The sequence below is a fragment of the Polypterus senegalus genome, chromosome 2 (genome assembly GCF_016835505.1).
Source record: "Polypterus senegalus isolate Bchr_013 chromosome 2, ASM1683550v1, whole genome shotgun sequence".
NCBI classification, from domain to species: domain Eukaryota; kingdom Metazoa; phylum Chordata; class Cladistia; order Polypteriformes; family Polypteridae; genus Polypterus; species Polypterus senegalus.
This window is the reverse complement of record NC_053155.1, coordinates 127,750,379-127,774,937: the sequence shown is the minus strand read 5'-3', so window position 1 is coordinate 127,774,937 and position 24,559 is coordinate 127,750,379. Positions and strand designations below refer to the sequence as shown.

At 37.4% G+C, this 24,559-nt stretch overlaps 1 protein-coding gene across 3 annotated transcripts in view; it reads right to left on the bottom strand.

The window, feature by feature from the left end:
* cxadr (CXADR Ig-like cell adhesion molecule) overlaps window positions 1–23,878 on the bottom strand; it is a 121,193-nt gene extending 97,315 nt beyond the window's left edge. For all 3 annotated transcript variants that reach the window (XR_005632593.1, XM_039744559.1, XM_039744558.1), the window contains exon 1: window positions 23,710–23,878. Coding sequence is in view for 2 of the 3 variants with exons in the window: in XM_039744559.1 (XP_039600493.1) it covers window positions 23,710–23,761 (52 nt within the window). In the remaining variant the exon portion in view is untranslated. The remainder of the gene's footprint in view (window positions 1–23,709) is intronic.
* Between the last annotated feature and the right edge of the window lie 681 nt (window positions 23,879–24,559).

Sequence of the window (24,559 nt, the reverse complement as noted above, 5' to 3'; positions counted from 1 at the left end):
GCTGAATTCTCTACTGCTTTCCTTTGCTACTCCTCCACACTACACAAGTTTTCTGCAGGTTTGTGCATCCCAAACTGCTTTGTCCCAATGCCTGCGCACACACGTCACTGGCCTGGCCTGGCCTGACTCTGGTCACCCAGGCTCGGCGGCTGTCACATATTCTGGTCAATGGACTTTAGCAGTGAGGACATGCAATATAAGTACACTGAGTGCAGTGTCTGTGATCCCCTCACACCACAACCCACAAACCCTGTTGCATCCCGATATAGCAGCTTATGCGAGCATGTTTTATGGTCAGCTTCTCCAAGTATCTCCACCACCTCTGACAGCCTTGAGTCCAGACCGAGCAGTACTACAATATGTTGTCATGGTGAAAATTGAATCTGTTAAGATTATTGGAGGTAGTCTTATACACAACTATATTACCTTGAGCAGACGTTAGTCATAGTATCATAAAATATTAATTAATGAAATAAAAATGTGTGGTTTTATAATGACAGATGGAGATGTCACTTCACTGTCCATATGGACTGAAAAATGAAAGTTTCACTTTTTTCCCCAAGGAGATATCACCACATTCCTCAGAATTTCAAGCACTCCTTACAGACTCTTACCTAGCACCAGCGGTTTAAAAGTACCTACACAGTAATAAATCAAGAGCTTTGTCTTTACTCTTGTAAAACAGTCGGAGAGACAGCAATATTCACTGAGTGAAAGACATGGATACAGTACATAAAACAGAAATTTGAATACTGTATATAGAGAGGAGAGATAAATCAAAAATGTTTGGAATAAATGTTTTATTTGAGTTGTGTCTTTCAGCCAATGTTGTCCATGAAAATGTTATCATTTAAAAAAGAAAAAACAGTTTCCTTTTCTAATATTGTTGTGAGAAAATATTTCTGGTTTTGGACTTTGAATATCAGCACTATAAAGACACTATAAAGTGTTTTGAGCACATAATAAGGAATATCAAACATCACATTGTGCTAAAATAATCTCAGTGTCAATTTACCATATTGCCCAGCACTAAGATAACATTTTTGTGAATAGATTTCACATAATTTCAGAAAAACTTGCAAAAAGAGTGCACTATTAGAACAGTTCAACTCCTTTTAATATTAAGGAAAATAAATAAAATAAGCTGTCACTGCTTATTACCTTGCATGTTTCATATTCCCCCACACCCCCCATCCCCATGTATTCTGCATAGAATCCCTGGAATTTATGAAAAAAGTCATAATCCCAGGCCACCTTAAATTCATTTGCACCTCTAAATTAGCGTAACTAGCTCTTACAGACTCAAAGCAAATGTATGGTTTTGTTGTGGGAAAGACCTAGGTTTGAACCCATAACCTCTCGATTCAGAAGCAGTTGTTCTTACCTCAACACCAGCCATGCAATTGGTGTTTGGGCTTTGGTTTTTATGTATCGGCAGCAAAATGTAAATTGAATAATTTATTTTTCTTCAGTTATATTCTTGAATAAAAGCTCAATTATTTTGTTATACCTTTTGAGAGTGTTTATTTGATATTTGGACTTCAGTCTTCACACGATACATTTCACATCAACATTTTATAAATTTTTTAATATATAATATGGAAACAATTTCTGTTTTAGTTGTGTGTTCAACATTTCTTGCCACACATTTCCTGTCATCCTACACTTACCCAGATCATCGTAGACTCCAGGCACCTCAAACCCAGAGAAACAGACTTGAGTTGGAAGAACTTCAGCTGCATCCGTGGAGGGGATGGGATAGCAGGCTGCTTTGCAAAACAAAGACGCTAATGGAGAGGTGCGAAGGAATTTAAGGTGGCCAGGGATTACGACTTTTTTGTAGGCTTTAGAAATTCTAGTTTTAAAGGAAAGGTTAGACGTTTTGTTCTTGGTTTCTTGGAGATGTTTCAGCCTATCCTTTTTGATTCAATACTAGTACAAAGCTTTGTTCATCGAGGCTGCCAATCATTGAGTTATGGCTTTTTGTTTGAGCCAAAAGTTTAACACTAGAATCCTTGAAGCCTACGAAAAAAGTCAGAATCCAGGGCCACCTTAAATTTCTTTGCACCTCAGTTCAGTTTTACTATTGAATAAAAGTACATTTGTTTCATTATACCTTTGCAAAAGTGTTCATTTTGTATTCCAGTAACCACTTGAATGACATCAAATATGTCTCGGCTTCTCTTGCGCATGCACACACAGGTCCATGCACGAAAATATTATTTGAAAGCTTTATGTCATTTGAACATGGTGTTTTTTTTTCTCAATCTTGCCCAAACTCCACATTATGGTGCATGGTACTGAGATTTTTTTCTTTTCGGGTGTATACACCGTCAGCATGGCATTGCCAGATCTAAATACTAGCATGGAGAATCGCGTAATGAAGCGACTTTAGATGCAGGTGGAAGTTGCACTTTATTATGGTGCCAAGCAGAGTTGTGTTGTGGTGCAGCAGTCTATTAAGACAGTGAAAGCAACGTGAAGAAGCCGTCTGTTGTTACGATTTTGCCTTTGTACAGAAACGGCTCCATAAGCTTTCTGAGCTTAGTCCCAGAAAGTCTTTTTCCTGTGGGACGACCAGGAACTTTTCCTAAAAAAGAAGTGGTACTGCATATGCACTGTGTCTCCAAATCTGGTGCAATCCAAAATTTGATGCAAAATTTGTCAGGCTTGTTTGAGATGTATTTTAAGAAAGGACAACGGACCATATTTGGAAAAAGTTGCTCATCAACAGTAATATGTTGCCCTGGGTTATAACTCAAAACACAGTTCTCAACAAAACGCTGCCAGATGTCCGAGATGGATGTGTCATTTTTCACGCATTCTGCACAGGTGCCCTTGTTGTCAAAGCACAAATGCCACATGATAGTCTGATACACTGTGTGCACAATTATTAGGCAAGTGAGTATTTTGACCATATCATCATTTTCATGCGTATATTCCAACTCCAAGCTGTATTAACTTGAATGCTTATTGGATTTAAGCAAGTCAGGTGATGTGTATTTGTGTAATGAGGGAGGGTGTGGCCTAAGGAGATCAACACCCTATATCAAGGTGTGCAGAATTATTAGGCAGCTAGTTTTTCTCGGGCAAAACGGGCCAAAAAAGAGATTTAACTGACTCTGAAAAGTCAAAAATTGTAAAAAGTCTTTCAGAGGGATGCAGCACTTTTGGAATTGCTAAGATATTGGTGTGTGATCACAGAACCATCAAACATTTTGTTGCAAATAGTCAACAGGGTCGCAAGAAACGTGTTGAGAACAAAAGATGCAAATTAGCTGCCAAAGATTTGAGAAGAATCAAACGTGAAGCTACCAGGAACCCATTATCCTCCAGTGCTTTCATATTCCAGAGCTGCAACCTACCTGGAGTGCCCAGAAGTACAAGGTGTTCAGTGCTCAAAGACATGGCCAAGGTAAGGAGGGCTGAAACCCAACCACCACTGAACAAGAAACATAAGTTGAAACGTCAAAACTGGGCCAAGAAATATCTGAAGACAGATTTTTTTCAAAGGTTTTATGGACCGATGAGATGAGAGTGACTCTTGATGGACCAGATGGATGGACCTGTGGATCAGTAATGGGCACAGAGCTCCACTCCAACGTGGAGGTGGGGTACTGGTATGAGCTGGTATTTTTAAAGATGAGCTAGTTGGACCTTTTTTGCATTGAAGATGAACTCAAAATCAACTCCCAAACCTACTGCCAGTTTTTCAAAGATACTTTCTTCAAACAGTGATACAGGAAAAAGACCATGATTTTTATGCAGGCCAATGCTCCATCACTTGCATCGAAGTTCTCCACTGCGTGGCCAGCCAGTAAAGGCCTTAAAGATGAAGGAATAATGACATGGCCCCCCTTCCTCATCTGACCTAAACCCTATCGAGAACTTGTGGGCACTTCTTAAACGCTAGATTTACGGGGGAGAAAAACAATACACCTCTCTGAAGAGTGTCTGGGAGGCTGTAGTCACTCACTGCTCCACAAAAAGCTGATCGTCAACAGATCAAGAAACTGACAGACTACATGAATGGAAAGGCTTATGACTGTTATTGGAAAGAAGGGTGGCTATATTGGTCCTTGATTGATTGATTTATTTTTTTGAAATGTCAGAGATGTTTATTTGTAAATTTTGAGGTGTTTGTTTATTATTCTCACTATAACAGATGAAAATAAACAAGTGAGATGGGAAATTTTCATTTTTCCTTTAGTTGCATAATAAATCTGCACACTAATAGTTGCCTAATAATTGTGCGCACATATGTATTCCCCTGATGATGTTCACACTCACATTTCCGTTGTGAAACATTCAGGTTTCAGGTTTATTAACATTTTGGATTGACTGATAGCACTGTGTTTGTTCCATATTAAAATCAATCCTCAAAAATACAACTTGCCTAATAATTGTGCACACAGTGTAGTGGTCACAGGGCATTGTATGTTTGATTGCCGGTACAACAAATAGTTCTGACCAGGCATCAACCACAGCACCAACTGTGGCGATTGTTGCTCTTGTGGAAGAATGGAGAAAAACACTATCAACTCAAACAGAGAGAGAGGCAAGTTCATTGTACCACGTCTTTACTTGAAAACTAACAGTGTCAGATTTTAGGGGGGATGTGTGAATGTGACTGAAAGAATAAAACTGAAGAAAAAAAAAAAGCTAACTTTTACAAGTTGTAAAGATTTAAACCAAGTGTTACAGACTGAAATCAAATGTTTGTTTTTATTATATAATAGTAATAATAATAGCAGCTCAAAATGGGAAGAATCCAGGCTCGAACCCGCAACCTCTTGATTAGGGGACAGCAGTTCTTACCTCTGCACTGGCTGAGCAAATATGTCAGTTTGGTGTAAATTGAAATTTGGACTTGGGTTTCTACTCATTGACAGCACCATGCAAATTAAATTATTTCTTTTTCTTTGGGTATATTCTTGAGTAAAAGCATACTTGTTTTGTTATAACTTTTGAGAAAGTGTTTACTTGATATTTGGACTTCAGTCTTAAAACATTATTCACTTTACATTGGCATTTAGCCATTATTACAGTAAGATGAAAAATTTTCTGTTTTAGTTATGCGTTCAACATTTCTTGCCTCATGTTTCCTGTCATCCTACATTTACCCAGATTGTTGTAAACACAGAAGACACATGAAATGTATATATTCCAAATAACAATATATAATTCAACCTATACAATTTCAAGCACCTCACTGCCAGACAAAGACTTGAGTGTCTGAGTTGACTTCAGCTGCCCGGTAGGGGGGTTGAGTGAGCCAGCTGCCAGCGCTGATCAACACATTTTTAAGACAAAGACGCTGATGAGGAGGCGCAAAAGATTTTAAGGTGGCCTGGAATTATGACTTTTTTCGTAGGCTTCAGGGATTCTAGTGTTAACTACCTGCCTTACTGAAGAGAACACACCAATCAAATAATGGCCACTGGTACAATACCGAGCGTCACTGGTAGTTTAACATTGGGTAGTAAAACACCTGTTCACTGCACCTACAGTCCAAAGGAACATATAACTGCACAACTGTTCCTACCTGTCTTTTTGCCAGGTGAATGCAGAAGTGATCCAAAGTTGAAAATGTGCACCACCAAGTTAAAAAAAGCTACATTTCAATATACTTAAGATTGTCAACATTTTTTAAGATAAGCTCGAAATGGCTAACCAAATGTTAAGGATAGCAGCAGAAAATATTTCTGAACAAGTAACAAAGAAATAAAGAGTTCAGAAGTAACATTCATTTTGGAACACTCAGGTATGAACATTCATTGCACTGTCACAACAAATATTTCAATAAACATGTCCTCTGACATTTACATACATTTAGCTGCAGATTATTCAACTGGGAGTCAAGGCTTGAAATTCTTCCTTAAAGTAACTAATTTCTGTGCAGACTTAGATACATCAAGTTAAAGGCTTGTACCTGCACTGAAATCCTGTAGGCCATAACAAAAAGCCTTGATTGACAGAACAGAACAGTTAAAAAAAAAAAACTAAAAACTCTCCTGTCAGCTTACTCTTGTACTTTCAATTACAATATTAAAAAAGTAGCCAAAGAAAGTAAATTCCATTTCTCTTCATTGACTTTAGCATCAGCACAAATTTTCTCATGACAAGTCTCTCTCCGGTGACATATATTCTGTTCTAAACTTAATTTTCAACAGTGCTAACTGTGTGATGTTTATAAAAGGCATTTTTAGGAAACATTAAGGAAATTCTACATTAAGGAAATCCTACAACTAGCCTGCAGGTGTGAGATTTGGAGGCATATTTTAACACTTCCAAGTCTATTTTTTGGCTGCTTTTACAGCATAGCAGAAGAAAGTATAAAGGAAATGATTTAACATACTGCATTTGTTTATATATTACATTATCATGGCATGTTTTATGTATTAATAATTGAGTGACCTCTTCATTCTCTCAGGTAGAGATCTAGCTACACTCAAAACGCAGTTGTTGGTTAGTAGTAGCTGTAACCCAATAGCTCCTCACGAGTCACTTTTTGGTTGACAACATCTGTCGTGTTATAATCCAAAATAAGGAGTACCAAGTGTATTTAATACATTTATAGGTTTTAACACAAGTATTGTGACCAGAAGAATGCTGGACAGTAGGTCTTTTAACAACTTATTAATGTCACCAATAATAGTCAATGATGAAAAGAGAGCCAAATAGTTTTGTTAATGTTAAGTCGCCTTGTCATGTATTACATTATTTTATTGGCCAAGAACAATATTAAATTACATTTTAAAATATGGCATAGATTAAGGATGTTAAACATGGTGGGGTTCGAATAGCAAAGAAGTTACAAGTTTGGTGTTGTTTCAGCTTTACAACAAAAAAATCCACATCTTGATAGATTTGTAAAAAGGGATACTTCAATATTAACAATTAGGGGTTAGACATGCCACAAAATAGAAAATCTAAATACCTCAAAATCTCAAGACCGCTTTGGCGAATGGATTGAAACTTGGTGAGGTTATAGAAAAAAGAAAATAAGCTGACCTGTGTTTTTTATTTGTTGATATTTTTCAATAAAGATGCTGTAGCAAGGGAGCTATTATTACAAGGCACCCCATCTTTTTTTCCAGTCAGCACAAACAAGTGTGACTGCCAGCTGAATTATGCCAGCACAAAAGTGCCACTTGCCAATAGCATGGATGGATGAGTGAATAAGCAGAGATGTTGTGACAAGGGAATAGAGACAGGATGATGTGTGGCATGACCACTGAAGTAGAAGACGGAAATTCACTAAAGTTGAAGTGGTGATGCTGAACACTTCCAAGTCCAATTGCCAGATAGAGAGAGATACAAACACAGGAGTTGGACTCCTTGTGTCCAAGAAAAGAAGCCACAACCAATGACGCTACCGTGGCTCTGAAGAGTCAGGGGATGGACACTGTACATAGTGCCAATCAACCCCCATTAGGCAACATAAGCAAATCCTATGCATGCACATAACACCGAAGGAGACCCTGACCCCCTTCTATTTACCTGCTCTCACGGAAGGGCAACATATTTACACCTTTGCCTAGCATACCAAAACTGCTTGTGCCTAGACAGACATATACTTCACCATATTATTTTTATCTGTAAGATGACATTTGCAACTTAATTAATTCTTCACAGTACATACACAAAATACTGAAAGGATTATACTCTGTACTGATATGAATACACTACATAGCAAAACACATACACTGTAAACTGACACACATACAGTAAGATTTTGTCTAATACACAATACACTGAAATGTGTACACTGTATACACATGTAACAAACTTTGATCCTAGTGAGCTACAGCGGCTGCAGGTTTTTGTTTTTATTCTAACCATTTTCTTAATTAGTTCCCAGTTAGATTAAAATTAAGTTTAATTATATGCAATCTGCTATTTAAGACTCAGACCCTTTAACTGTTTTTTTCCTTACTTAGCAAACAAACAGTAATCAGTTACAAAATGAGCCAACACCTGACCAGCTAACCCGTGTCCATCATACAATATCTGAAAATAAAGAAAGGTGAAGGTCTCAGTAACGCTGATCTGCTCAGACCAGAAAAAGATTTCGACAGTGCTCTTTAAAAAGGAAATCAACAGGTTTGGAAATATCTGGTGTGGCAGAAAGAGACAACCAGAAAGTCAGGGAATTAAACTTTAGGTTTAATTAACAACAAACAATCAACTCCTAGTTAAGAAACTGCATGGAGAGAAATTGGTTAGAGCCTGAGGCCTCAACTTGGCAGGTCCTCTGTTGGAGGACTGTTGCTTTTGTCTGGCTGCCATTTTAAGGAAATAAAGAAGCAATTCAGAAGATAGGGTCCTAAAAAAACAAGGCAATTAAAGTGAAGGAAAGTCAATTAACAGCAGAAAACCTGCAGGCACTGTAGCCCTCCAGGATCTGAGTTAGATACCTCTACTATATACTGAAATGCGTACACTACCTGTTGTATTAAAAAAAAAAAAACCTTGAACAACAGAGAAAACTAACACTGCAATAGTTGCGCTATAGTGCTTGGAACCGCTCGCTAAAAACACTTTTTTTTAATGAGTTTTAAGCACAGGGAAAAAAAGGAATCTAATTTAATAAACCACCAAGAAAAGTAACATTGCCACAATGCATGCTATGAACCGATCGCTGTAAACAGAACTGAAAACAAAAACAAGCCTTTTATACCTTATGCGTTCAGCCTTCCCCGCTTGCTCACTCTCTCTTTCGTGTGTGTGTCTCTTTCCCAAGCCTGGAGTGCCTGTGTGTGCGTGTCTCTGTCTCGTGTGCCTGTGTGTGTGCGCCTCTGTCTCCTACGCAGTGGTGTGCGCTGGTGTGTGTGTGTGTCGCGCACTCTCTCTCTCTTGCTCGCTGCACAGGAAATGCACAGGGAGAGACTGAACATGTACAAACCTAAAGGGAAACTGGCTTGTTCCTATACCAAGTGTGTGGTCGTGAACCGAGGCAAAAGTTTGGCGAACTTTTTGCTCGTAACCCGAGTTGTACGTGTACCGAGATGTTCGTGAACCGAGGTTCCACTGTATTACCTTTCTAGAAAGCTTAAATTCACATTTTAAATGCTTTGGTTACAGTGTTTCTGTGACTGCCTTTAAAGATAAATGAAAATTATTTTACTACAGGTCTTTTAACTGTTAGATTTGTTATGTATGTAATTCTGTTTCAAGAACTGGTTAGCAACTGTTTCAAAACTGTTTTAACTTGAGCAGTCAAAAGCACTGTAAAGATATTGTATTTTACTCAATGTCTGGTTTACTTTAACTATTGTTTCATTATTTTAGACTACCCATGCACAAAACTTGATTCCTTTATATTTAGAAAATAGGCAATACAAATAGGCTATCATCCTCTGTGATCAGTCCCATTACTCTCGAGTCAGAAGAGGCATGCATTTGCAAATACATAATTTGGAACCATTACAGTTATGCAATCATTTATTTTCTGAAGGCTAAGGAGAAGCTAAAAAAAAAAAAAAAAGTGGAAACAAGCTCTGGTCGGATACAGGGAGGGTTATGCCATCCGATAGTTGAACCTAGAATTAGTAAGGAGCAATGTGGATTCTGTCCTTTCTCTGGAACAGAACAGTTGACCTTTTCCCCTTCACATACTTGGTGGGGCCATACTAGTTTTAGAAGGAGAATATAGGTCTCTGGGGCTGCCGCTATGTGCCATTCATTTTGTACATTTACACAGAAAGTACTGGGTTTGCATACTTGCCATTCAGGCAAAACAGTACAGTGAGTGCAATGGACTTTGCCGAGATGTAGTCTCTTACTCTTCTGTTTGTGATTTTCTGCTTGGGAAATTTTGGGTTGAATCTCCATTCTTGAAAAATTCTGTTGATCTCTTGGCTTTATTAGACTACTCTCTGGTGTAAACTGGAAGGGTGATACAGCTGGGATGATAATTAGCACTGCAAAGTTTGAGGTTATAGTACTCTACTGAAAAAGCGTGTCTTGTTCCTTACAGGTAAAGGAAATAAGCAGCTATCCTAAATGGAGGAATTTAAATATCTTGGGAGATTTACTCATGAGTGCCAACGCAGCTATAAAATAAGCTAACAAATCAGTGAAGTGGCAGCGATTTTGTAAGCATTGTACCAGGATGTAGAGGGAAGAACAGAGATAGATAAAAACAAAGCAGTTTATTTTACAGAAAGCCTGCACCCACATATTCACTTATTGTCAGGAGCTTTGAGCATGACTAAAATAATGATTTTATGGAGTATAAGCAGACAAAATGAAGTTCCTTTAGAGAGGTGCCATGCTTACATCTCTGCAATACTATAAGGAGTTTATAGTAAAGCGTCTCTGGATCAAGATAAGCCAGTTGAGTTAGTCTGGCCATTTAATAATGACACCCTTGGGCTCATCTGCCAGATGAAAAAGCAAAAAAAATTCCAGTGGCAGATCTGCGAATATCTGGGTATTCATGAAGGAAGTTGCTAGGGATAGTGATGCTTGGTCATCCCAACTTAGTATGGTACCACGACCCCCACTAAGAAAAGCAAACTGAAAATGAATTAGTCAATGGCAATCATGGCACATGCATGGTTGACCTATGAATAATTTTAAACACTCAGGACAATTTATCTACATCCCAACTCAAGAAAGCGTAACAATCTATAGTAGGTGGATTGGTTACGGATAGTGATGTTAACAATTCACCATTGTTATTATATATTATATATTGTTATATATTGTAATTATGGTTACTCACCAACAATGACACGAAGACTAGTCCAATAACGATGAGTTTAGTTTTACTGCACAACAAAGGAGAGCGTTACTGCTCTTGTAAAAGAGCCTCTTCAGGCGACTGTGTAGCACCGCCGTTGTTCTTCTTCCGGCAGTCTTCAAACCAAATCCCTAAAGCAGATTCCATCCAGTCTACTGCCTTATTATGTCCACTGACAACTCGTTTTGTGCCTTGGTTAAAAGGACACTGCGGCCATAAATCTTATATTCTTTTCCTCCTTTTTAAATAAAAAGAATCATGGACTCACTGATGCCGTAATGGCGTCCTACAGCGGTGTAGCTTTTCCCTTCCTTCAACATATCCAAAACTTTTACCTTTTCGGCAATCGTTAGCATCTTCCCTTGACGCTTGGGCACGGCCCCTGAAGCAGTAGCAGGAGCAGATCGTTTGGAGCCATAAAGAAGGGCTTGACTACACACAAAGATAAACACAAAAAAGCACAAAGGTTAACTCTTTACACAGCAAAACACGTTGATGCTGAATGAGGAAGACGAGATTTCCTGGTTAACGCCGCGGAATCGAATTTGGCACTCTGTCGCTGAGCCAATAGGCACACAAGAACTTAACTACGTGCTGTGATTTGTTAGCTTCTCTGCCATTCACCAATAGCGTCTCTTGGATGAAATTAACTGGCCAAACCAACTGAGGAAGCATGTACCAGAAGAAAAAAGACCCATTGTTCGCAGAAACCCGCGAAGCAGCGAAAAATCTGTGTTATATATTTAGATATGCTTATATATAAAATCTGCGATAGAGTGAAGCCGTGAAAGTCGAAGTGCGATATAGCAAGGGATTACTGTATTGAATTTCTGGGACAGGTTCAAGGTGTGGATTGATGACGGTGCAGGAGATAATTATACTAAACAGGAGCACTATCAAGAGTGAAATGCTTAAGCCCTTCACCTATGCTTCTGCATGTGAGTTGATGGCTGCCGCTGAATTGTTCAGTTGTTGCTTTCAAGTGTACCGAAATGGCCAAATATTTTACACCTTTGGAGAACCGCCAATGCCTCTTAAACATCTTAGATTCACAGGTGATGACTTCAGTAGTGGACACTTTGATGTTTATGAATGTTTCAACTCTCAAAAGCTGGATGCGAAGTTATCGATGAAGCCGGTTGTATGTTACAACGCTTGACAGATGCCGAATGTCACTTCAACACAAGTCCTGCAAATACCAACGTAATTGAAACAAACCATGAAACTCAAACCGATTATGACAGCAGCAATCCAAGCTGTGGGAAAACAGTAAAAAGGAGGCGTGTCAGACGTTGTGGTACATTTTCTGATGCAGCTAGACGGAAACAACTTCGTGACGCTGCCGCCAAATACTTGCAGAAAAATCCACAAGTTAATAGACACGCTGTCGCTAAATACTCGCAGGCAAATCCACAAGTTCATAGAGACGCAGTGAACACTTCGATGCATGAAACCTATTAATTATCTTTACAATGGTTGAAAAACACGGAATGTAACTTGAACACAACACGTCCTCCAAATACGAACCTGATTGAAAGAAATAAAGATAATCAAATTCCTGATGACAGCAACACTCATAACAGTTACAAAACAACTACATTGACAATCATGTTACGTTATTTTTAAAATGTTTCCTTTTCATTTTCATAACTTCTTTAACACACTACTTCTCCGCTGTGAAGTGCGGGTATTTTGCTAGTAAAAGATAACTTAAAGGTCTGAGACTTGTAATCTGATCAAAACTCATGTTCACCTCCATCTGTGCAGTTTCTAGTTCTGCATATTTAAATTTAACTGGTTGTGTTTGTGTTTGATTTCAATGGCAGTGTTTGTTAGATGATTGTTTCAACACCACTTCCTATCCCAATAGCACTTTCATACAGTGTATTTGTAAATCTACAGTGATTAATTCATGCATTTTGGCCTGAATGCACGAATACAGCCACTGTGGAAAACCACTAATAGAGTTAATATGTGATATGTGTCTTTTTAACTTTGGATTCCTTTTTTCCAGTTACTCAGTTTCAGATTTCAACCAAAATATGAATCTGAAGGTTTCTGGTTCACATCCTGTAAACACCAGAAGTGACTCTACTCTGTTGGGCCCTTAAGCAAGGCCCTTAATCCGCAACTGCTTTGTCTTGGGTATGACATTAATTTGCATCCAGTCCCACAAGCAGATCCTTCAACTTACAAGGAAAACTTGGGGGTTGGTGAAAGGATTGTCACTCTGGCCACCGTAAACAACCTCACAATGTTCTAGTATGGTGCTAAGGTGTCACCTGCTGCACTCGGGACCCAACCCAGGTAGTTTATCATGTGGTGGGTGCGGCAGCACACTATAGCACAAGCTCCCAACCTCTTAATAGTTGCCAAAGTTGAAAACAGCTTGTTGCGCACAGTGTGATCTGTCTTATCACAATACATGTTTAATGGGTAGCTTACAATGACATTAAATCGCTGCAGGGTTGCATGGATTTATTTTTCTGATAGGGTAAGAAATTTGGGGACAGGTAGTATTGCTGGATAGGTACAAAAATTTTGTTTTTGATATCTATACCAGCTTTTGGACGTCAACACTAGTACCAAAACAGTACCAAAGCTAAAATCACATATTTCACCCCCATCACAGACCCTTTGTATCCCCGGCCCACAAACACACGTTTCCCTACTATGCTGCATTACACAATTCATTTACAGGACCGGATTCTCCTTGGAGTTTTACACACACTAATAAACAATTGAGGATGAGATGACAGTAAATTACCACTTCCAATACCACATCTAACGCAATAATAGTATCAATCCACTATCAACAAAATATTTTTTTCATAAGTTTTTAATTATGAATAATACAACCACAACCCTAGCAGGTAGTATATTCCAACATTACAGACCAGCTGCACCACAGTAGCAGCTGGTCTTAGTAAGCAGAAACAGTGACCTAAAAAATAGAGTGAACCTTTGATTCATTTTGAGCAAATTGACAAAAGCAATGTTCAGTGCAAGTTGTGCTAAATAAAACAATTATACTCTAACACATCAAGCACAATGTACAACTACCTTACTATTAAACATAAAATGTCTATAGATAGTAATATGTCTAAGTCTATGACTAGCTGAAGCAGCATTACTTCATTCATTAATACTAATCAAAAGACAAAATACAGTACATGTGATTGGGGTGATATGAGCACATAACTGGAAACCAGACATATAAATTATGTAACACAAGTAATGAGAGAAATCTTTTTCATAGAAAATTTGAAATTAATTGTTCAGTCTTAGTTCCCATAAAAGTAATTTATGTCAGGAACACTGTTCTGTTTTCATTAAAAACATTAGATTAAAAACTTTGCAGCCATTACTACAAAACACTAGATAAGTTATAGATTAAAAAAAAAATTGGGTTGGGAAGAGTATTATTTCAAGCAAAACTAACAAATTAGGACTCTCTAGGTACTCTTGCCTCCTGACACACCAGAAAAACAAGTGTTACATGCAGACTGCAAGTCAACACACTTTGAATCCATGCACATATGTGGGTGAGTGAGTTTTTTTTATGAGCTAATATTCCAAACAGTTTTAGTTCTTGCCCAGAGTTCCTAGCATTAGCTCCAGCAACCTTGCAACTAGATTGAATAGGTTCAGTAGGGTGGTTAGCACAGTGGGTAACACTGACTCCTCGAAGATGCAGTTCCTGGATTCAATGGCTGATTTTTGTTAACGTGAGCAATGCATGTTATCTGTGTGTCAGTGTTAGTTTTCCTTCCATGTTCCTAAAGTCAAGCTGCTTTAAGTTAGCTGGTGATTCTAAGCTGGCCCTGAGAGAAATGCAGGTTTGCATGTAAATGTACCTCAAGATGAACTGTCAAGTCTAATTAAAAATGTTTTTTTCTAAAGATCACGCAGATTGTCACCTGTAACTCAACCCCCCACCACTCGTCATACCTATGCAAAACCCTCAAGTCAGTATACACTCATAAGAATAAACCTTGCTTGTGCAGCATTGTTATTTATTCAATACCATGCTTTTTATTCTTGTAGTGACAAACTTCATTCTGGAGATCAGGCTGATTGTCAACTATAACTCAATTTTTCTCCCCTTCAACTTTTCATATCTATGCAAAACCCTTAAGTAATTTGAGTAAACACGACCAGATACACTGATGATGTGCAAACACTACATAGACAGTGTCTATGCAGAGATTAAAATGTAAGCCTCTGGGCCAGTGAGACAACACCGCTATCCAATGCACCATGAAAAAACACCCGAAGTGCCACCTTTTCTTGTAAAGTATGAAATTCAAAAGGATTACAGCCTCCTCTTCTACAGCTCTCTGTGGAAAATGTGATTTTAACACCTAGTAACAATGTTACTGCATAAGCATTCATTTATTTTTATTCAAATCAGCTTATAATATAGTAATGAGGATCAACACTCAACAACTGTCTTGGCTTGAAAAAAATGAATGTATTTAGTTATTTCTTTTAAACTTTTCCGACATGTCCTATAGAATACAATGTAAAGCACCAGTGTAGGCAAGATTTTTTTTTTTTTTTAATTTGTAAAAAAAACATGCTTTTAAGTTTAGAACACAATTCAATGTGGCAAATGCATATATATCATGTTTGTGAACAAATATGTTTGAATTGAAAAATACTGAACTTATACTTTAAAACAACCTGTTCAGAAATTGCAATATATAACACGCAATAACATTTCTCAGACATAAAGATAAAAATATGATATACAGTACTTATAATGAAATGCAAGATATGCATGTCCAGACTGTAAGGGTAACATTCCATTAATTAAGTATGCTACTATGAAAAGCTAAATTCTGATCTGTTGCTAGTTTGCTCTTAAAAGTGTTTTTACTTGTACACAAGAAATGCAAAACCGCCAACCTAATAACAAACCAACCTCAAAAAAACACACAGTAATGCAGAATGCTACAGAGGGTGATTTTTAACAGATTTATATAACATGTTGCTTGTATTACTATTTTCTTTTTAACTTAAATAGCATTATTGAAATTTAAAAGCTTTGGTACTTATCTAATTATCTTTTTGCTAGCTAGTCCACTCAGTGCAAATGTGAAGATTTCTATGGTACCTTATGTATGATTGCCAACTAGGTTCAGAAGACACAAGTATTGTTAATTATCTGAATTTAATACTTCTTTATGATACATCTTAAATATGTAAACTATTTGTAATGTAACTGATTTTCTATTACTACCAATAATATTATGACAATAATATTAGTTATTAATATGAGCAAAGAACTTACCACGCATTTAATTTTTCATAATTTTACTCCATGTGTAACATTTTACATGTAAAGTAGGTTTTGCAACCAAAGTACTTTTTCATTAATGATTTTATTAAATAAGCAAAAATAATTTGAGCAGCTTACTGCACATTGATAAAAAATAGGATCTTCCTTCATGCTTGTGTTAAAAAGCCTTATATATAAAAGGTATGACTAAGCTGTAAAGATAAAGTAATTGTGCAAAATATATTATTGCCTGATCTACCATATTAACCTCATGACAGAATTTACATTGATAGTGCAACAATAATACTACAATTTACACCTGATTATCAAGAGGAACATTCAAGAAGAAACCAGCACACTAGTTGGGTAACAAATTGTGAAATGCACAGACAGAAGAGTGGGGAAGGGTAGTGTTTAATGGACAACTAGCACACCAAAGAATTAGGAAAATGAACAACTTTAAAGGAAGGAAAAACACAATCTTGCCTGTTCTGGCTCTCAGATAGGTAGTCAATATGAATTAATTTATTAAGGTAAACACAAATGCATTGACAGTGGCTGAAACTCAGATTTAACTGGGCTTACACTCATAAGGATAAACTTTGCTTGGACAGCATCACATTTATTCAAGACCACATATGTAATTATTATGCTGACAGCCCTCTAAGGGTTCAGGTGAAGATACAACAAGTTAATGGAATTCCACTTTGTGATGAGCCATATATGAAAAACTGTATACTTAAGAAACAAAATTCAAATTGTACTGCAAATTTAATAATGGTCTGATAGATCATGATGCTGTATTGGCATCAAAGTGTAAAATGTCCCATCATAAAATGGGCTTGGAAAAAAACACCTACCATCAAGAAACAGCAAATGTTACTAACACCATAATCAGTACTTTTTCTACCATTTTCTGAAAAGTGACTTGGCAAGTGCTAAAAAATCATATTTCATTCGGTTTCATTTGGGCATATCTCTATTGTACCTAATAACAATATGCAGGAGTACAATGTCTTTTTCAAAAATGTTGGAAATTTACTGATGAGACTACATTTTTATCAAAGCAAAACCAAACTTACTGTAAAGTGTGCATAATGCTATGAAATTCCTGGCTGCACATTTGACAAACATGCACCACACCGCTGCTGTCCATGTTTGAAGGTCCAAATCTCACACTACTGGTTATGTCTAATGTAACATCAAAAAAATAACAGTGGCGAGTGAAACACACTCTTAGGCTGGGTTTATACTTAACGCGATGCAACGCATGCTCATAGAAGAAATTATGAAATAAAGCCTCTAGATCACTTTCATCAAAATTTCAGATTTTGAAAAGTAACATACATAGCTATGCCCACGGATGGACATATTCACAATAATTAAATTTCAAAGACTAAAAAAAAAATAAAAATTCCACTATTTAATAAAAGTTTAGAAAAAAAAAAAAACACTACAGCAAAAATCAATTCTCATTATTTTTAAATTCTTCAAAAACTGAAAACTATCTTAAAGTCTCCCACAATGATCTGCCATTTCTGATAATGTAACTTAAACAAGTGTATATATGGATGCTATGACTGACAAATGCTCATACTGTATTTAAAAATCAAACTTAATTGGCACATTTAAAACATTCGATGTGATTCTGTTCTCAATTTCAGTGGCTTTCCCACAGTACACCAACTTCTTAACACTGAAACAAAGTTGTTATTTTCATAGCTTCATGGAACAGTCATATTCTAAAAATGGCCTATACTCTTTATTTAGAATCAACTTCACAAAATGCTGTACTTTTTGAATTACTGGCAGACAATAGCTATACTTACATGAAGGATACAACTCGGTTCTCAGAGAGGCAAAAAAAAAAATACACTCTCATTATGGCCTGTTGGAGGAAAACAAAGAGCTCCACATTTGAAAGGCTTAATGAATCATTGTCACTGAAAACTGAAAAAGCCAATGATAATTTTAAAATGTAACCTAAAATTATGCAAAAATTTACTCCGATGTTAAAAAAAAGCAAATAATAAATTAGCCAGGTGAAATTCTATTCTCACAATAAAGTATTAACTATTTGTCCCCAATGGGACACAAACATCACGCAGTCTTCCCTTTAATGGTTACTCGTCTGCCTTAACCAAACCTTTTTCTAAATCAGCTAATAAGTGTGCAATATATAAATAGTGGCATTCACACATGAAAATAGTCTCCAATTAGACCAGTTAATTTACATAGCATAAAAATGTTAATCATGGCATAAAATAGCAATGCCTCAGTGAAGTAAAGCGACACTGCATCCAATAAAAACTGTGAAGAGGACCATTTCACAAAGTGCTTAAGCATGCAGTAGATTAATAAAATGGAAAACCAAGTATATGTAGCTGAGATATCAATACAATTATCCATTGTCAGTGCAGAGCAAGGTTATTATAGTTTTGCCTTTTTATATTAGTTTTTATTTCTAGATTTTTTCTGACCTTATCTAGAAATTCAATTTAGTTTTACATCGTGTATTTATAGTTTTAATTCATTTTTATTTCACAAAGACATTTCTATTTTATTTTTATATCTACTAGTTTCAGTAATTATGGCCTGAAGCTCCTATGGAGTTTAGCTTTGTGTCACAATCAAACAGAACTGTAGACTTAACAATTTGGATATGATAGGAGTTTAATGTTAATGTAAGCTTATTACACTGCACTATCTGATTTTACTTTTGTCTGATAAAAACAAGTATAATCAAAACCAGATACTGAATATGAACAACTTTATAATTTTTAAAATATCTTCTATGTCATTTGTCATGAACATGTGTGTGCTGACTGTTGGCACTTTTTATCTTTTTCCTTTTTTTGCCCAGAATGTGCCAATTTGTATGATCATGAAAATCATGGGGGCTCAAAGAAAAAATAAAAGCATGTCGTGTCAAGATTAGGGGATTTGTGAGACTTGAATAGCCCATCATAAGAACAGTAGACCCTTAATGAGCAGAGCAAGAGTAAGTAACAAGAGTGTGGACAGACACAAAACCTGTTTATCCAGAGTAGGATCGCAGGAAACCTGGAGCCTACCCAAGTAGGTTTGGGGGTAAGGCAGGAAAATCCCTGGTATGCAATATGTATGAGAACAAAAAGAATATGATATTTCATCTATCTATTTTGAGAGAGAGAAAAACTGAAAAAAAGGGGGACAGATATTTTAGAACAATTCTGCTACTGGATTATTTTCACAGTATCAGGTATTTTGAGTTGTGAATATAAACTAAAATATAAAACTAAGAGAGATAGATTAATACATCTAAAATAAATACAAAAACACATTAGTATGTTTAGTTTTTCACCAGTTGGCAGACTCTCTTCGCCTACCTACCTGTAGTTCAGTACAGACATTCCCAACTCAGGAATTTTACAAGGTTTGTATCGCTTCGTTGTTAAATTACTTTTTTAAAGGAAAAGTGATTGGTCAGCAACAACATGTTGATCTTGTATGATGACCGTCAGTCTCTTGATCAGTGTTGCTTTATTTTCAAAAAGGATTTCTCCTTTGTAAAGTGACAGGTGAATTATTGTCAACAAAAAGCAGCCACCTGGGAAATAAACAAACACTCCTCACTCATGATTTTTCTGTCCAAATAAGACATAAGTCTTTATTGACCAGCACATTCTGATTTCAAGCATTTGAATTACAGTACATCATGATATACAACAAGCACAAAGAAAGACGGCACAGTAACTTGCTTTCTATTTCAGATGCTTTACGCGCCCATGTTCAGCTTGCTCTGTCTCCGTAAATGCTGTGCGAACAGCCTCCCTCCGTCACCAGCCGCCATTCACTGGACGAATATGTGCGGGGGGCTCGTTGTGGATGACTTTTATTTTTAGAGTTAAAAGTTATAAGGGTTAAAGGCTAACGGCAAGAATATTCATGCAAAAACAAAAACTATAAAAATAATTTTAGTAAACCATTAGTTTCATTTAGTTTTTCATTTTGGTTTTGTTATTTTATTTCAGTTTACGATCATTTTTTTTAATAATAGTTTCAGTTTTGATTTTAGTTTTCGTTAACTATAATAACCTTGGTGCAGAGTCTGCATGTTCCTCCCAATGTATTCGGTAAAAGAATTGTACACATAAGGATCATTTGCAAGTGTGTAGGAGTGTTCTGTTCCTTGCACTGGATTCTCCTGAGATAGGTTATATAACTTAGTGTTCCTAAAACTGGATTAAAACGTCTCACACACTAGATGCAGTATATAGTAAAACAATGCAAAATGAAAATCTTTTGCCACCGCTGCTTCTAAAAATTACAACATTTCATGCATGATGATCAATTGGGCATACATGATAAATTAGATAATTTCAAAATATTTTTCCTAACACCTAAGCATGCTACATAGATAATTCTATTGCAACTTCAATAATAATACATTTAACTACTTAAGTATAAAATGCCTGTGTGACTTATCTTACAAGCATCCTTCCATTCTCAAAACATTTTAAATTCAATCCCCAGGTTTACAGACAGAACTCCAAGTTTACAGGAAATTTTACATGATCACCCTTGGATGTCAGAGTTCCAATTTAAACAATCTGGGGAAAACAAAGCTACCTGAACTCTGAGAGTTGTGACGTAACGCTGACCTTTCACCTCAGGCAGTTGAATAACTTCTACTTCAACTCAATTTTAATTGGAATTCATTCACATACATAGCATATAACTGGACGAAATTTCTTTCCTTATAGTCCCCAGTGTGCAGGCAAAACAACATACATTTGACATATACCATAACATTACCAAAAACAGAGCAACAATACAAGTGCAGAGTGCAAGGTGACAGTACAGAGTTGGGGGAATATTATAGGGATATGGTACTGGGTGACATGTAGGAGTACAAAAGTCTGACAGCTTGGGGAAAGGACCTGTTATAGGACCTGGCTGTGCTGTGATAGCTTCTACCTGACAGCAGGAGGTCAAACAGTGTATGTGATGACCGAGAGACGTCTTTCACAATGCTGTAGGCTCTACGCAGACAGCGTGACTGAAAGATGTCCTGGATTGAGGAGACAAGAGACCCCTATGATCCTGAGAAAGATGACATTGAGGTATCTTTTGACCAACCACTCAAGTCAACTTCATCACGATGGGAGTCAGTGCTATGGGGCAGCAGTCATTAAAACACATCACCATTGACTTCTATGGCACTGGAATGATAGTGGTCTTTTTGAAGCACCAAAGCCTGGCTCAAAGAGATGTTAAAGATATCTGTGAGGACATCAGCCAGTTTGTCAGCACAGTCTCTAAGCACACACCCAGGAATGTTGTCTGGTCCTGGAGATTTCCATGGGTTGACTCTGGAAGGCATCCGCCTTACATTGGCAAGGTCCAGACAGAGCACCAGTTCCTCAGGGGAGGGCATGGACTTATATGCCTATGTGTTGTTTTGAGTCTCAAAACGTGTGTACAAAAGTTGTTGACCATGTCAGGGAGGCAAGTATTAGTGCTGTAGGCCTGTGGTAAGATTTTATAATCCGTTAAGGCCCGGATGCCCTGCCACATGCATCTGGGATCTTTCGAGTCACAGAATTTGTTGTTTATCTCTTGTGCATACTGACGTTTAGCTTTCTTGATGGACTTAGAAAGTTCAGCCCATGCTTATCTGAAGGGCCCCTTCATCTCCCGATTTGAAGGTAGCATTGCTTGCTTTCAGCAGAGCACATACTTCAGCCATGGCTTCTGGTTGGCGTGTATAATGATAGTTTTTTCAATAATGACATCCTCAAAGCACTTTCCTATGTACCCAGTCACAATGAATAAATGAGAAAAACATACCTAGTTCAGCCAGAAATGGCATTTTTGTGGTCAAATTGCACTGGAATCGGCACAATACACCTTTAGTACATTTAGTTTGCTCTTATTTTCAATAAAAACTGTCTTTCACGGCTTTAACAAATCAATAACCGGCACATATGTCTCTAAAACTACAGCCAAAGACTCACAAGAACACACCGAACTCAGAAGGTGAAACTCGCATCTCAGTTCCCCAAAAACTCTGAATGCATGTAAACTCCACCTATGACACTTATATCGGGTGTGATGGTTCTTCTTCATTAAGGGGCCAACACATTTTGGATATGCCATTTCATCTAACAGAATATGCATATCTTTAGGGTGTGTGAGGGATGCCTGACTACACTGAGAACTACCCACTGCCCCACTTCTGCACAATCACAGGGCATGTACACACACTCCCTACAGGCTAAGATCAACATAAATGCTTACAGTTGGGCCGCTATTATTGAGAACAGCCAAAACAAAGGCTTTCAAACAGGGAGTAACAATGCCTTTATTAACATAAATCATTTTCATCTGTCTGGAAAGGGATCAAGCCTGGGACAATGCCCAAGCTGTGGGGAGGGGGGTGGGGAGGGGTCAGGGACACCAAGGTGATAAGAGCTCCATAGATAAGGATAAAATGGCACCTAGTTAATGAATTAAAAACACGACAGGAACACACATCACATTACACTAATACAGAAAGATAAAAACCAGATGGTAAAACCCTAAGTACAAATGTGGGAGGTCGTCTCTGTATGTACGAATTTGTACAATTAATCCCATCTTGATTATGATTGTGAAAGGCTTAATTACCCACAGTGAAAAAAAATACTAGAAGCAGATGGCTGCCAACAGGGATGTTGCTGACCACACATCAAGGTTGTTCTCGGGACGGGAACCTATAAAGGTGTTTATCGCACTAAACACAGTTTGAAAAACTTCACCAGCAAAATCATTGTGAAACTGTTCTGTTACGTGAAAACTATATGGAGTGAAATCTGACCCCAAAGACCAAAACAAAAAACACCCACACGCCTCAGAATGCTCCCCTAGACACTAACGGATGAGCGAATGATTTTATAACACCACAAAGTGCCTGCTAATTAATTGTTCGTTAGAACGTTGGGGGGGAAAAAATCTGTAAAAGCCAAATTAAAACACAAGCGAAATCAGAAGAAAGCAAAAACACGTAGGAATAAAACACAACGAACACAAGATAACCAGGTATTTTTAATGGACCCTGAAAAAGAATACATACAATAGGAGCTGCCAATTCCCTTGTTCGATGCCTGTTGCTATTTGAGCCAAAGACACCGGAGCGCGGTAACCAAGTACGCGCAGCAGGGGGTCCCCGGGGAGAGCGCTTACAAAAGTGTGGCTTGGCAGGCTCACGCTATAAAACTGCTATAAACACTACAAAACTATTCCCAGACACACGGGAAAAATCAGATATTTAAACAGTTTTACGCACTTTCAGATCTAAAATAGATCCACATCAGCCACCAAAGACGCGGATAGGGCTGCCGATTGAACCTTTTCCATTAGACCGTGTGGTCAAAGCCCTAACACAAAAGCGCTGACCCAACATCTTGTTAGCTACATGGAGAACGACAAAAAAAAGCCTCCTCACTCCCCATAGAAACAAATCCATCACGGACGGATCGTTCTTTCAAAAGAACACGCATTTCCAGGGATCGCGAGTGTTTTTTTTTCTGTTCACCACCCCTCCTTAAATTCCCAGCCCTCGAACAAGGCAGCCATAAAAAAAAGTTTCCATCGCTTTAACTCCAGCAAAGTTTTCATATCCCCGAATTTAAGACATCACAGGCAAACTTACCTCTGATAGAAAAACTTGCAATCAACAGGTAATAAAAAAGTGTACATCCCATATTGTCGCCTTAAACACTCTCCCGGTTTCAGCGCCCTTTGTACTTAGAGTCGTTCAGTCGTCGCTTCTCGTTACACTAGCCTCAGTCTCGCAGACACGCCGGTCTTAGCCAGCAGGTGGATGAGCCGCTGGAATTCCTTACGTCATTTCCGGAAAGGTACAGGTCTATTTCTACCATGGAAATAGGGCCATCTACTGTCTGTGCATTGGCAAGGTTAGTACAGTGTATCTTTCTTGTTACTTTTATTTTTTTTCCATCGCCAAACGATTTATTATTGGTACTACCACTACAAATTAAACCCATCATTTTATGTTTTTGGCTGATTACAAATAAAATAAAAAACCTGCAGATTGCCTGCAATGAATCCTGTTGAACTGTGCTATGTTTTAAAAGTATTATATATTTCCAAAACACCATCGAATGAAATGGAGACCACTGATTAACTAATTAATATTGCGTTTTATTACAATGCATGATAAACCACAGATTAAAAAATGAAATTAAAAAAGATGGGCCAAAAAACTTAAATAATGTACCTCTATAACAACGTGTGGACTTTAAAAATACATTAATCAGGCTTCTTGAACAATGTACACCATTTTAAAAATAGGAGCAAATTTAAACCACTGAATTGACCAGTATTATAGTGTCGAATCATCCAACCAATTAATTTTTGAACTGGATTAATTTATTTCATAGTTGCTGAGCCTATCCTAGTAGCAATGCAGGACACAGCCCACACCACTGTAATTAAAATAACATAATTCGAAATTTCTGCCTCCTGTTCAATTCGATTCA